The sequence below is a fragment of the Salmo salar genome, chromosome 21, assembly GCF_965601325.2.
Source record: "Salmo salar chromosome 21, fSalSal1, whole genome shotgun sequence".
Lineage (NCBI taxonomy): Eukaryota > Metazoa > Chordata > Actinopteri > Salmoniformes > Salmonidae > Salmo > Salmo salar.
Window position 1 is genome coordinate 21,266,411 of NC_138311.1, and position 14,052 is coordinate 21,280,462.

Sequence of the window (14,052 nt, forward strand, 5' to 3'; positions counted from 1 at the left end):
AAAATATTTTCTTGCCTTTGCTGATCTTCGGCGGAATGCACTCAGAAGGGGTCCCACTTCCACAAGAAATGTTGATTTGTTCTGCTAAGTCCATAATTTATGTCGAAATACGTCCGTTTTGTTGACCCATCCAGAACACTTTACAATGCCATGTGGCGTGGACGCAAATCCATAGACGAAATGTTCAAAGTTCCATTACCGTTTGTAGAAACACGTCAAACGATGTTTACAATCAATCCTTTAGGGTATTTTTTAACGTAAAATTGCGATAATTTTACAACCGGGCAATAGGTATTCATCCCAGAAGAAAAATAACGAACAGCGAAGTCACATGCATGCTCGTCACGAGACACCTCACCTCAGACTGGCCACTGATTGACTGAGCCATAATTTTCTGCCCGGTAACAGGTGACGGATGAAACCAGTTCCTAAAGATTGTTGACAGCCAATGGAAGAGTTAGGAGGTACAACGTAAATCCTATGTCACTGTAGTTTTTCAAGGGATTCAAAAGAAAAACGACATTTCTAATTTCTCCCACTTCCTGATTCAATTTTTCTCAGGTTTTTGCCTGCCATATGAGTTCTGTTATACTCACAGACAGCCCAAGAGGTTTTAAGAAGGAAAGAAATTCCACAAATTAACTTTTAACAAGGCACACCTGTTAAATGAAATGCATTCCAGGTGACTACCTCATGAAGCTGGTTGAGAGAATGCCAAGAGTGTGCAAAGCTGTCATCAAGGCAAAGGGTGGCTACTTTGAAGAATCTCAAATATAAAATATATTTTGATTTGTTTAACACTTTTTTGGTAACTACATGATTCCATATGTGTTATTTCATGGTGTTGATGTCTTCACTATTATTCTACAAAGTAGAAAATAGTAAAAATAAAGAAATACCCTGGAGGTGTGTCCAAACTTTTGACTGGTACTGTACATACACACTCATCTATTGTGTTCATTCATAAAAGAACATAACCAAATACACATAAACACAAAGAAACTAAACAAATGAATGCAATATGCAGTGTACATGCAAACACACTGTGATCCAGTCACAGCTGTGTATGAGTAATTGCGCTCTGCGTTCATCCAAATAAATGTTTAGTCTCTCTTCAGCTGAATTCCATATGATGGTGTATCACTGACCACACAACCTCAGGGGGTAGTGAGACCCTTTGAGCTTTGTCCTGCTGTTACACACACATGTACAAACATGTGCACACACACAGACACACACGCACAGACACACACATGTAAACACATGCATAAACGAACGAACGCATGCATGCACGTACACATGCATGAACTAACCAACACACGCGCACACACATACAGGGAGAGAGACTGTCTGTATTAGTTACTACTACTACATTTGTGTTGTGTGTTGTATGTTTGCATTTGTGAATGTATTTTTTTTTTTATGGTGTATTCAGTATCCAGTACAGAGCCAGCCATGCAAGTTTTATAGCCAAGCATACAGCATAGGTTGCCTATGACACGCTTCCTTTTCTGTTCGGAATGGGTAATATTTAGTCTGCGAAAGGAAGTATCACGTTACAGATTGGGACTTATGACTAATGTTCCCTCAATTTCTTTTAGGCACTGAGCAAATTTCACATCTGCTGAGTGCAAAATTGAACATTGTGAAAGTTCTGTGCAACTTCCAGCGCTCTTTACTGTGAACACTGAGGCTGTACCCGCTTTAAGTTACAGTTTTAACAGTGGCCAAGTAGGCTACTGTGGCTATTTGATCATAATGTAGGCCTACCAGACTACCAGAATGGCCTACTATAAAAAAAACTATGGCGAAAATGCATCCCATAACATTTTAACATGGAAATAGTTGTTAGCCTACAGTAGCAGCCAATGTGTTGTGTTCAATATAGGCCTACATTCCATGAGACTTTTGAAAAACATGCAGGGCTTGACATTAATCTGTTTATCCACTTGTCCTTCAGACAAGGAGGTGACTGAAAATGTTGTTGTGTTGTTTGATGCAAGAAACCACTTTACAAAATACAATGTATTATTATTCCCATATCATTATTACAGAGAATCAGATACATGATGCTACCCTCTGCCTACTGGCTACTTAGCTTATTCAAACCTGTCTCAAAATACAACACTACCCCTTTAAGACAAAAAAAAAGCTCTTTACCAGACTCGCTTTTCAAAGATGTCTAGAAATGTACAAGTTTTGTGCTCTTGTAGGAAGCAATCAATCCCCTATTGTTGACTACAAATGATCTATAACTGGGCTAATAACTCACTAACTAGCAAAGGATATGAACAAAATGCACACACATGCCTACATGTAGCCCTTGCTTTGATCTCAAAACAAGTACATCTACTCACGACCACAGCTGTAAACAGTCCAGTTCAAAGTAAATGGCACAGATCCATTTATGACAATGGTCTATTTTTCGCTAGACAAATGAGATGATTGTGCACTACAGGAAAAGGGGCTGTAGTTGAGCCCCCATTCACATCGACGGGGCTGTAGTTGAGCATTCCGAGACTTTCAAGTTCCTTGGTGTCCAACAAACTCTCATGGTCCAAACACACAAAAAAAGTTGTGAAGATGGCATGACAACACCTTTTCCCCCCTCAGGAGACTGAACAGATTTGGCATGGGTCCTCAGATCCTCGAAAAGTTCTACAGCTGCACCATCAAGAGCATCCTGACCGGTTGCATCACGGCCTGGTATGGCAAATGCTCTGCGGCATCCGACTGTAAGGCACTACAGAGGGTAGTGCGTACAGCCCAGTACATCACTGGGGCCAAGCTTCCTGCCATCCAGGACCTATATACTAGGTAGTGTCAGAGGAAGGACTAAAAAATTGTCAAAGACTCCAGTCACCCAAGTCATAGACTGTTCTATCTGCTACCGCACTGCTACCGCACGGCGAGCGGTACCAGAGCGCCAAGTCTAGGTCCGAAAGGCTCCTTAACAGCTTCTAACCCCAAGCAATAAGACTGCTGAACAATTAATCAAATGGCCACCTGGACTATTTTCATTGACCCTCCCCCTTGTTTTTACACTGCTGCTACTCGCTGTTTATCATCTATACATAGTCACTTCACCCCTACCTACATGTACAAATTACCTTGACTAACCTGTACCCCGCACATTGACTTGGTACCGGTACCCCCTGTATATAGCCTCGGTATTGTTATTTTATTGTGTTACTTAAAAAAAAAAAAGAATCCTTTAGTTTATTTTCTTAGCTCTGTTTTCTTAAAACTGAATTGTTGGTTAAGGGCTTGTAATTAAGCATATCATGGTAAGTTCTACACCTGTTGTATTCGGCACATGTGACAAATAAAATGTGATTTGATTTGATATAAACCTACCGTAGCTCTGATTAGTTATGCCGCATCGGTCTGTGTAGAGTACGGGCTGAGTCGTGCGCAATAGAATCCTAGTCCGTTACTTTGTGCCTTCAACAAAATCTCTTGCATTGCTCATTTTGTTTCAGTATGTTGCATTGAAAGTGGCTAATATTGCATTGATTTGATCACAATATCCACAGTAAATGGAAACACTGATAGTGTTAACTAACAGGGAAAACTGTAGAAAGTTGAATGACCCAAGCCAAGACGCAGCCCATATTTAAGGAGGAATATTAAGAACTATCTAGAGCCGTGTGTGCGTTTGTGTGCGTGTGCGTGTGTGTGTGTGTGTTTGTGCATGCCTGCAGACTTTTATGCTATTTATCTCAGCCAGGTCACCAGTGATACAAGTCAGTATTTGACGTCCATCCATGTCTGAGGACATTGGGAGTTGACATGGAAACTGACCACTAGGGGCAACAGTGAGGGCTATTACCTTCGGATTTGCTACGGGGATTGTGGACAGGGATGGAAGATGGGTGTAAGCATCTGCCTCTGATTACCAAGGTTGCAAGTTTGAATCCAGTGATAAAAAGTTGTTTTAAGATTTTTGTTTTAAGCCTATCCCAAACCTTAACCCTTATCTTTAAAAAATCCCTTCGCAATTTGATGTTTGCAACAACATCGAAATTTGACGGTTGAGAAACATGGATGAACGTATAATTTTGATGCGAGACTTTATCTTTGTTCCATTGGGAGTCTGCAGTCAGTTATACTCGGAAATGCTTAATGTACCGTATGTACGTGAGCCATTATCTTGTGTGTGTACTTCAATGTGTGTACATACATACTGTACATTTCACAATTTCACAGGTAACAGAGTGAGTTTATCTTCTGTCTACAGTATTTCTCCCACTAATCAAACAAAGCGACACACACACATACGCACACATAAACACAACACTACTGCAGAACTTCATGAATCTGACTCACACACTTACTATTACAACTTGGAATCCTATTTGGCCATAAATATGCATTTAGATTTTGCTAAAGCTCAGATGTAATCAGATAGCTATGATTCAATCATTGATGTTGGGGGCTTAAACCACTGGCATCCCGTGTTTAATTTAATGACCTCACTGTGGGCCAAATCCCCCTGATCTACTGACTGATGCACATCCTGGGTTAGATCCCTCTGAAACAAATGGACTGTGAGGATCTGTCTGTCTGTCTGAGGAGGAGGGATGAGGAGAGATGAGGAGGCGGTCAACCTTTTGGCTCCATTTGTCTTTGTTTTGTGGACGAGTTTGGGGGAGTATGGCTGTTGGGTGAGGTCGGAGGTTGTGTGTGGAGGGAAGGTTTGTGGGTATATGTGTTTATGTATGTGTGTGTGTGTGTGTGTGTGTGTGTGTGTGTGTGTGTGTGTGTGTGTGGTGTGTGTGTGTGTGTGTGTGACAGGACATCCATATAGTTCTTGATAAGGGTAAACTAAGGGTAAACAGTCCAGACTGTCACAGGCGCACGTCTGCCGTATTGCTTATAGTACAATGCGCAGATTCATATTGAGTCTGACTTTTACAGCTGAGGGCATAATTGAAGTCTGTACAGATGAACAAGAAAGTGTCTGCCAAAGCCCAAAGCATCATGGGACGTGTACTGCAACACGTAGCTCCTAGGGCCGGTCATGGGCATTAGCTCTGTGGTTACACTGACGTCTTTCAGTCTCACTAGTGTTCCTGGGCCCCTCAGTCTCTCAGAGCTTATCATATGACTACATGTGCAATACCCACTTCTCTGTCCTGGTTTTGTTAGTGTTTTGTTGTTATGTTTAGTCATCTGTTTTTTTCCCCTCTTTACTTGGACTGAGACATAAGTTCAATGACTAGACAAATGCTGCTGAACAATAATTGAAGAACTCTAGTGAGGTATCACAGCATGGGAGATTAGGTCAAGATAGGGGTCATCTGTGATTTCCATGTCAAGCCAAAGGGTATTGCTGTTGTTTCTGACCTTCTTCAGTTGGGCCTGTGACAGTCTGGACTGTTTACCCTTAGTTTACCCTTATCAAGAACTATATGGATGTCCTGTCACACACACACACACACACACACACACACACACACACACACACACACACACACACACACACACACACACACACACACACACACACGCACACGCACACGCACACACACAGCCAGGAAGGGGTTAAATAAGAGCAGGAAGTGAGTGGGGTTAATGAAGAGCAAGAAAAGAGTGGGGTTAATGAAGAGCAGGAAGAGAGTGGGTGAAGGCGGCATGTCAGCTGACAGGGGTCTAACCCTAGGGAGGGAAAGAACATGGGGGCATAGTGTTACAAAATCACAGCATGGAAGAGAGGAGAGAGAGGTAGAGACCAAGAGGGGGAAGATGAAGAGATACAGAGGGAGAGGGAAGGAGGGAAGAGTGATTTGGAGAGGGAAAGGGGGGCAAAGATGTGTGTGTGTGAGAAAGGGAGGGAGAGAGAGAGAGGAGGGAAGGAGGGAAAGAGGGAGAAAACAAACCCAGAGAGAAAGAGAGCAAACACTCTGTGGAGTCTGGTGGAGGCTATAGGCATGTGGTGCCCCGTTGGAACCTCTTGACCAAAATAGCGGAAACCTTTTTTCTTCTTTATTCCTCCACTGGAAGAGAACGTTTTGTGGAGGAGGGTGGAACAGGAGAGCGAAAGAAGGACAGAGGAAGAGAAGGCGAGAGAGAGACTTTCACTCCTCTCCAGAGATGAACCGGGGAGGGTCCCTGCGAAGACGTCTGTCCTCCCTACGGGGGGCTTGGCGATGGAGTACAGGCTACCTGTTTAGGACGGTAGGAAAGAAGGAATGGAGGGAAGGGAGGAGGGAGAGGGTTGGGGTACCTGTGAAGGGGGCGAGGTAGGCTACACGAATGACCTGTTCTCTTGTCTTGTGTCTCTTTTTTGTTTTTCGTCTGAGTTTTCCCGTCTTTCCTCCTGTTCTGTTCATACTCGGGTCGTTTGTTGTGGAACTTTTCTTTTTCTTTCCCTTTTCAGACCTACCAGCCCCCATCCTTTTCCTCTCTCCCCACCTCTTTCTCTCTGTTGGTTAATTTGTAAGGTCTGCTTGTAAAGCCAGGCTCCCAGATGGTTTTGATCAGGGTTCCATGGAGACCCCCCCTTGCTACCTCCCCAAACCCACCCTCCTCCTAGTTGTTGCTCAAGGGGTTATAGGTGTGTGTGTGTGTGTGTGTGTGTGGGGGGGGGGGGGGGGGGGGGGGGTGATTGAAGTATGATGAAGTGAACATTGTCTGGACATTTGATTTGGAGTTGGTTGTTGTTCTGTGATGAGGAAATTTTGGAAATAGTTAGACTTTTATTTCACTTAGGCCTGTATGTACTGGAATGTCACCAGAACAGCCCCCCCCCCCCCCTCCACACACACACTCATAAAACTGTACAGTCATTGTTTTTGACTAATTAGGAACCAATCACTTTCCCACAATTCAACGTCCCAGTCTCTATTAGTTTTTAGTCATCAAGCTATAGGCTAGACTGTTTGTTTTGGTCCGCCTTGTTGGTTACATCTGTCCTACCCAAGATAGTCCTTTCATTCTCTTTCTCTCTCTTTCATTTGTTTCTGTCCTCCTCTAGCGACTCTCTCTCTCCACTTGAATAGCCGTCCTGCGTTCCGACATACTGAAGCATTTAGCTTGAGAGAGAGAGAGAGACACAGATGTTGGGGCTACACTTTGTGTCGCTACAATCGGCCTAGCCACATGTGTACGCGGGGGACTTGTTAAAGAAAAGGGCCTTGGGAATAAGGGATAGAAGTTGTCAAAACAAATTGGCTCTGCAGGGTACTAATGAGAGAGAGAGGGTTGGAGAGAAAGAGAGTGAGAGAAGATGAGAAGAGTTAGAGGTAGAGAGAAAGAGAAAGAGAAGGAGAGATCTAATAACTAGTGTGGTTAGCCAGACTAGGGCTGGGCAGTATACCGTATTTTATGATATACTGGTATTAATGCAGGGACCGGTTTAGGTTTTTACTTTATCTTCTATAAGGGTATTTGAGTGTTTGGTTTCTTAAATGTGATACGCCGTGTGTAACGTCCATTTTTATAGTTTACTTCGCTACTTGAGTCATCTCTCTCCACTCTCTCTCTCTCTCCATGGCGCTTTCCACACAGACCTAGCCACGCCCCCTGTCACTCAAGGAGTGCATTTGTTGTTCCTAGACCACAAGACTCTTGCGTTCAGTCTGCATGGTCAATGCAGCACATGCAACAATGTTGATGACATCAATGCTGTTTTCACTTTGCTTCTTAATATAAATCCACTAGCGTTCTATAACGACACTATCAGTGTGTTTATTAAATCTGCACACAGCTAGTTTATCTTTTCTTAGCAAGTTGGGCCTGAATCTTGTGAGATGCTAATTGTTAGCACTAATGCTAGCTAACTAGCTAATAAATGTACTGAGTAAGCGCAAACATATTTAGTTATACAGCCTGATAATACCAGTGATGGTGTGGACTTAAATCATAATGTTGTTTGTATAACAGTATCTTCTAAATCAAAAAGGAATACGCAGAGCAAGAATATGTTAGCTACATGAAGTAGCTAAGAGAGAGAAAACATTCAATGTAGCCAAAGATTATAGGGTCCCCTAGGAAACACTTATCAACACTTTAGTTCCTACCCTGTCACAATAACTCCTCCCTGGCATTTTCATTCGTTGCCATGTCAAACAACACTGTATTCAAAGTGCCCACTATTATATTCTAACTATAGAATTAGAATAGTCATTCTTTTTCCATGATTCCAACAGTTCACCCTAATGTTTTGCTCTAAATCGCAAGTCAAATCACAATTGCAATATTTGGTTAAAAATAAGTCCTAGAAATGATGAACATTATGATTTTCTGGGGGGGTTTTCTGGGGGGTTAAAACAATCAGAATGGAGAAATGCCCATTAAAATCACTTAGAGTATATGTGTTGCCACCCTAGGGTCACGGACTATCATAAAGAAAATGTAGAACTTTTATTTTTCAAAAACATAAAATACTGTCAAATACAGTCATAACGTCCAATTTCTTTTTAAATACAGTGATATGATATTTTGGCCATATCGCCAAGCCCTCAGCCAGACTGAAGAAATGGATGATGATAGATAACATCAGGTCTTCACCTGAGCTCATGTGACCCTGCCTCCCCCTTCCCAAGAGGAGTGTATAAGTCTCTCTGATCTTTGACCTCTATGGGAGTGGATGGGAGGGCAGCCAAAGAAATGCCGCTATAGTTATACCGGTAATGTGTATAGTACTGTAACTCTTAAATGGTCTGGGAAACTGGCCCAAAGAGAGTAAAAACAAAGACAGTAAAGAGTAAAAACAGGGACTACTTACTGTACAATGCAGACTTCTCTTATGTGTGTTGGGGGGAATGAGTGTTTCGCATGATAATGATGATTCTTAGTCTATGACTGTTGTGCTCTTAGTTGTAGTATTCTTCATCTACTTACTATACATTGTTTGTGTGTATTCCTCACTTTTATTGTGTGTGTGTGAAAAACAATCATTTCAAATCCATTTCGGGAAATAACCATTTGTTGTAAATTATAATAACTGCCCATGGATCTGCCCCAAAACATGTGTTCACACACCAAAATAATGTGTGCGAAAGAAATGCTTTTGGTGATTTATGAGTTCAAGGTTATTTTGGGTGCTTGGTCTTTCTCGCTGTCAACCAGCTTAACTGTATGTTGGGTTTGATGTCTAACTCTTAAGTCTCCCACTTAAGAATTTTCGCTATAATGACTCATGGCTTCTATGTCTGCTTTTGTTTCAGGGTTCAACAAAGTCCACAAAGAGTATGGAGTCTCGGCGCAGATCATCAAGGTAAGAGCCTTTTATCACATGGTGTTCTGCAAGGTTCTCCTCTCTCTTCTCCTGTCCTCTCCTCTCCCTCCCTCCGAGCCAACTCCAAAAAGGAAACCAAGTCCCCACACAGGGACTTCAAAATGGTTTAAATCCTGTCTTTCACCAATATGAAGAACCATGAAAAGGGGGATGCAATGAAAATATGAAAGTAGACTCACTCTTCAGGGATATTTCCGTGTAGTTCGTTTTACGGCTCACTCCTTCCTTCTCATTGAATCGCTCCCACGCACAGTATAGATGTCGGATCTTCATTTGATCACTCTTTTGTTTTGGAGAATTTTCCTGATGAATCAGGAAATTCAAGTGAGCCTTGTGATTGGCTAAACATGTACAGTTCTCTTTCTCTCCATTCGGGAGCATTCGAGTCATTGGGATCATGGCTCGCTATCTTAAAAGAATGTTCTCTCTTGCTCGCAATAGGCCTAGGTCCTATTACTGCAACATTCAAATGAACAAAAATGTATCTGAAATTCAGCCATACACATCGACAACTGTCGTTTTATATAGCTTAACAACACAAGATAGTTATTGGTCTCCACTAGGCTACGACATACAAGTGTCTAGTGTATCCTAAGGTTACGAATGAACTGTCAAAATTCAGTTCAATTGTGGCCTGGGGGGGTTTAGCGATTAGGGCCACTGCCTTCAGCGCGCACATATACTATAGGCCTAGCGTGTTTGTGTGGGTTCAATTCTGTCCCGAGTACTTCTGGCACAAATAATGCAGTCTCCAAATGGACTCGATGTAGTTAGACATTTTAAATATGGACAGGCAAGGGTCATTTCTTATTTTTCTTGATAAGAAATTAGCATACCAGACACTTTTAGATAACATAAATAGTAAACAAGTAAATAACAGTACGCCAATATTAGTTTCCATTCATACAATGTCACAGTAGATTGCCGTGGTAAACAAGGAAATACTTCATGGCTATTGTACAGAATGCATGTAAAATAGATAAATCGCCCTTAGTCTGTTCAAAAAGGACTACATTGTTCCATTGATAATACCAACAAGAGGACGAACGTATCTTGAAAGACTTTGGTTTCGAGCAGGACTAAGGCAGAGAGGAAGAGGCAAAGCGAGATGGGTCATTCTTGCCAAATAAGCCCAAACCGTTTCTATGGGCTTAATATGCAGACCTAAGCTTGTCGCCTGCCTTCCTGCCTTTGGGATGATTCATATTGTTAGGGCGGAGACATGAGCATCTCGTCATTGAATACTGATGTCTTACTAAGGTAACACTGACATCACCTTTTAGGGAGTGGTAGAGGTGACCAATAATGGTTGCAATTGAGATCAGCTGTGCGGGTGAATCCAGTGCATATTGATGGTTTAACGAGACATCAGTTGGTGATAATCTAGTGCCATCGATGTTTGTAATTGGCCCATTATTAATTAATTATTCTCCTATAGGCTACATTTTGTAGGCGCACGTTAGCCTATCAATAGTCACATAATGAAAGGTGTGAAACCCAATAATCTACTGTTTGTGTTTCCTTGACTAAATTGATGAGCTGATTTGGGCCATCAGTTGATTGACAGATATATACCTACTGTAGAACGATATAATTTCAAGTACAGTGCATTCGTAAAGTATTCAGACCCCTTTTTTACGTTACAGCCTTATTCTAAAATGGATGAAATCTTTTTTTTTCATCAATCTACACACAATACCCCATAATGACAAAATGAAAACAGGTTTTTAGACATTTTTGCAAATGCATTAAAAATAAAACTTGATTGGAGTCCACCTGTGGTAAATTCAATTGATTGGACATGATTTGGAAAGGCACACACCTGTCTAAATAAGGTCCCACAGTTGACAGTGCCAGAGCAAGAACCAAGTGATGAGGTCGAAGGAATTGTCCATAGAGCTCCGAGACAGGATTGTGTCGAGGCAAAGATCTTAAATGAAAGAAGTTTGGAACCACCAAGATTCTTCCTAGAGCTGGTCACCGGTCAATCGGGAGAGAAGGGCCTTGGTCAGGGAGGTGAACAAGAAACTGATGGTCACTCTGACAGCGCTCTAGAGTTCCTCTGTGGAGATGGGAGAATCTTCCAGAAGGACAACTATCTCTGCAGCACTCCACCAATCAGGCCTTTATAGTAGAGGGGCCAGACGGAAGCTACTCCTCAGTTAAAGGCACATGACAGCCCGCTTAGAGTTTGCCAAAAGGCACCTAAAGGACTCTCAGCCATGAGAAACAAGATTGAACTCTTTAGCCTGAATGCCAAGCGTCACGTCTGGCGGAAGCCTGGCACCATCCCTACAGTGAAGCATGGTGGTGGCAGCATCATGCTGGGGGAGAGGTTTTTCAGCAGCAGGGACTGGAAGACTATTCGAGATCGAGGGAAAGATGAAGTTCCTTGATGAAGTACAGAGAGATCCTTGATGAAAACCTGCTCCAGAGCGCTCAGGACAAAGATCATATGGGAGGCTAAAAACAGGAGATTCACCTTTTTCTGTCAGATTCTACCTAGCCAATTGATATTCACTTGTCCTCAAAACACAATTTCAACAGCAGACTGATATCTTAGAAATACCTATCTTACTCCAGAAATATATATTACAAAGGCAGAAGGTAGTTAAAGTGTCACTTACCTCTGATCGAGTCTGGCTAAGAACACAAGAAAAAAAATCTGAGGACAAAAATGAAGACAAAAATATGTGCCTCACTTCAAGAGCCATGGCGGAGATAAAACGGTGTTTGACGGACAACGTTGAGAGCCAATGGACTTAGAGATTTGATGACAAGATATTTTGAATACATTTCATTGGTCAAGGGGTTGTGAAAACGTTCATACAGTACAGACGTAAAGGGAAACCAATAATATCGATTCATGAAAAAAAATATATATCACAACATTTGGTTAGGAGGATTTCATCTGACAGCAACAATATAATAATATAAATCTAAGTAACTAAAGTGACATATTTGGTAAGTTGTAACGGAGTAAAAAGTAAGTTACTTCCATCAGAAATGACTTCAGTAAGAGATTTTCCCCAATGAATAATACATCTACCCCCTGCAAATATTCACAAATTATTATAATCCACATAAGAATTCACATGAGACACACTGAAGCGTGCACGTAGCCTACATAGGCAACTTGAACTGACGCCCAGTGGATCTGCAGTCTAAATTATTGTATAGCCTACAAACACCACTTCTAGCTGCCCCCTGGTGTCGATTCTAAATATTAAATAAACATTCATATCCTCCTGCTGCAGGACTTTTTTCCTCCTGCGACGAAATGGGTCATATTAAGATCCGACATCTGTAGGATAGCAGGCCTTGTCCCATGTTTTACTGACAGGGCCTATACGTTTTTCACATTAACCCCACCAAGGATGTCGACCAAGGCTTGGGTCCATTTTATTAGACCCTATTGGTCTGTCTCTGTAGCAGCTATCAATGTGCAGAGCTTATTTTGGATACAGGACTCTTTTGTTTCCTTGCCAAAAAAAGCATTAACATCATAGGGTGAAGCAGTAATGTAATATAGCACTGCTGTGTACTTTTTTGAGATTTCCGAGACCATTTGTTAGACATTTTTACAGAGCTCCAAATATGAGGCAATGCATTGTGAGAGAGGCATGCTGCAAACAGAAGTTGATATTATCCATTTGTGTCAAGGGAACAACCCCTAGCTAACCAGCAAGCCCTGGAAATAGCCTAGCAATGCTATTGTGCAGATATATAGCTAGCCTACTCTTTTATGTGTAAGATTCTTCCTGGCATAACATATGTTGTCAGTTTGTGCTTTACTAGCGTATACTACAAGACAAAGATACAACAGAGGTGACGTTTTTAATAATGATGCAGCTGTATAAAACATTGAGAAACAAAATCAACCAATCATGTGCTCCCTCTGGCTCTCCACATTACCGTCAAAGCAACATACACACACACAATTATTATCACACATATTCACTCACATTCTCCTCATCACACGCTATATAGGACGTCTATCATGAACGTGTTATCTGCAGTGGCAATAGCAGAGCTATTATTCACCGGCTATGTTTGTTCAAATGTGTAAATGCGATCAGTGCAGCTGCGTAATTGAGCGCAGCGAGATATGCGCTGGGCAGATAAAGTGAAAGAAGGCTGTCGGTCTGGTCTGTAGCTAAGGCAGCGCTGATGAGAAGCAGATTGGAGCCCAGTGCATGCTGGTGTACCTGGAGGAGACCCAAACCGCAACTCTATAAGCTGTATACCCTCAAGGAGTAGGAGAGAGAGAGTGAGAGACTATGGGGGGGAGGGGGACTGAAAGATAGTAAGATAAGAGAGTGTATGAAGCACATAATAAGAGTAGGGAGAGTGAGAAAGGACAAATCATACAGTATATTTGTTTAGTAGAGAACCTTTTGGATATATTGCTTTGTCTAGTATTTCTTTTGACTACTAAGGTTGTTTCTCATAGTGCCAGATGTACAACATGTTTGGTTTAACAAACCAGTCTATTTCCTGGTAGCAGACACATGAGCAATATCCTCCAACTCGGCATTCCAGAGTTGAGACGTGGGAAATATTTGTAGTAGACGCTCAATCGCTCTCTCTGAGCCATATGCTCTCCCAGTCAGTTTCAGGCTTGCTCCTGATTGCAGTCCGGACACATCAGATTGGGAAAAAGTCATGTGGTCGCTCTGCCCCAACTCGTTCTTCACGAGTGACCAAAATGTTTTGTTTGGTCTGCTGAGGCGCACACTCGCGGAATGCGGAATAGTTTCATATCAGGCTTTGTTTATCCCTCGAATCAATCTCTTTCCACTCTGTTT

At 42.1% G+C, this 14,052-nt stretch overlaps 1 protein-coding gene across 14 annotated transcripts in view; it reads left to right on the top strand.

Annotated features, from left to right (window-relative positions):
* tns1b (tensin 1b) overlaps positions 1-14,052 on the top strand; it is a 313,864-nt gene that overhangs the window by 209,665 nt on the left and 90,147 nt on the right. For 13 of the 14 annotated variants that reach the window (XM_014164411.3, XM_014164404.3, XM_014164409.3 and 10 more), the window contains one exon: positions 9,174-9,223. In XM_014164411.3, coding sequence (XP_014019886.1) covers positions 9,174-9,223 — 50 coding nt within the window. Of the gene's footprint in view, positions 1-5,769; positions 6,181-9,173; positions 9,224-14,052 lie in introns of those variants that run through there. The other variant, XM_014164417.3, reaches the window with a different exon arrangement.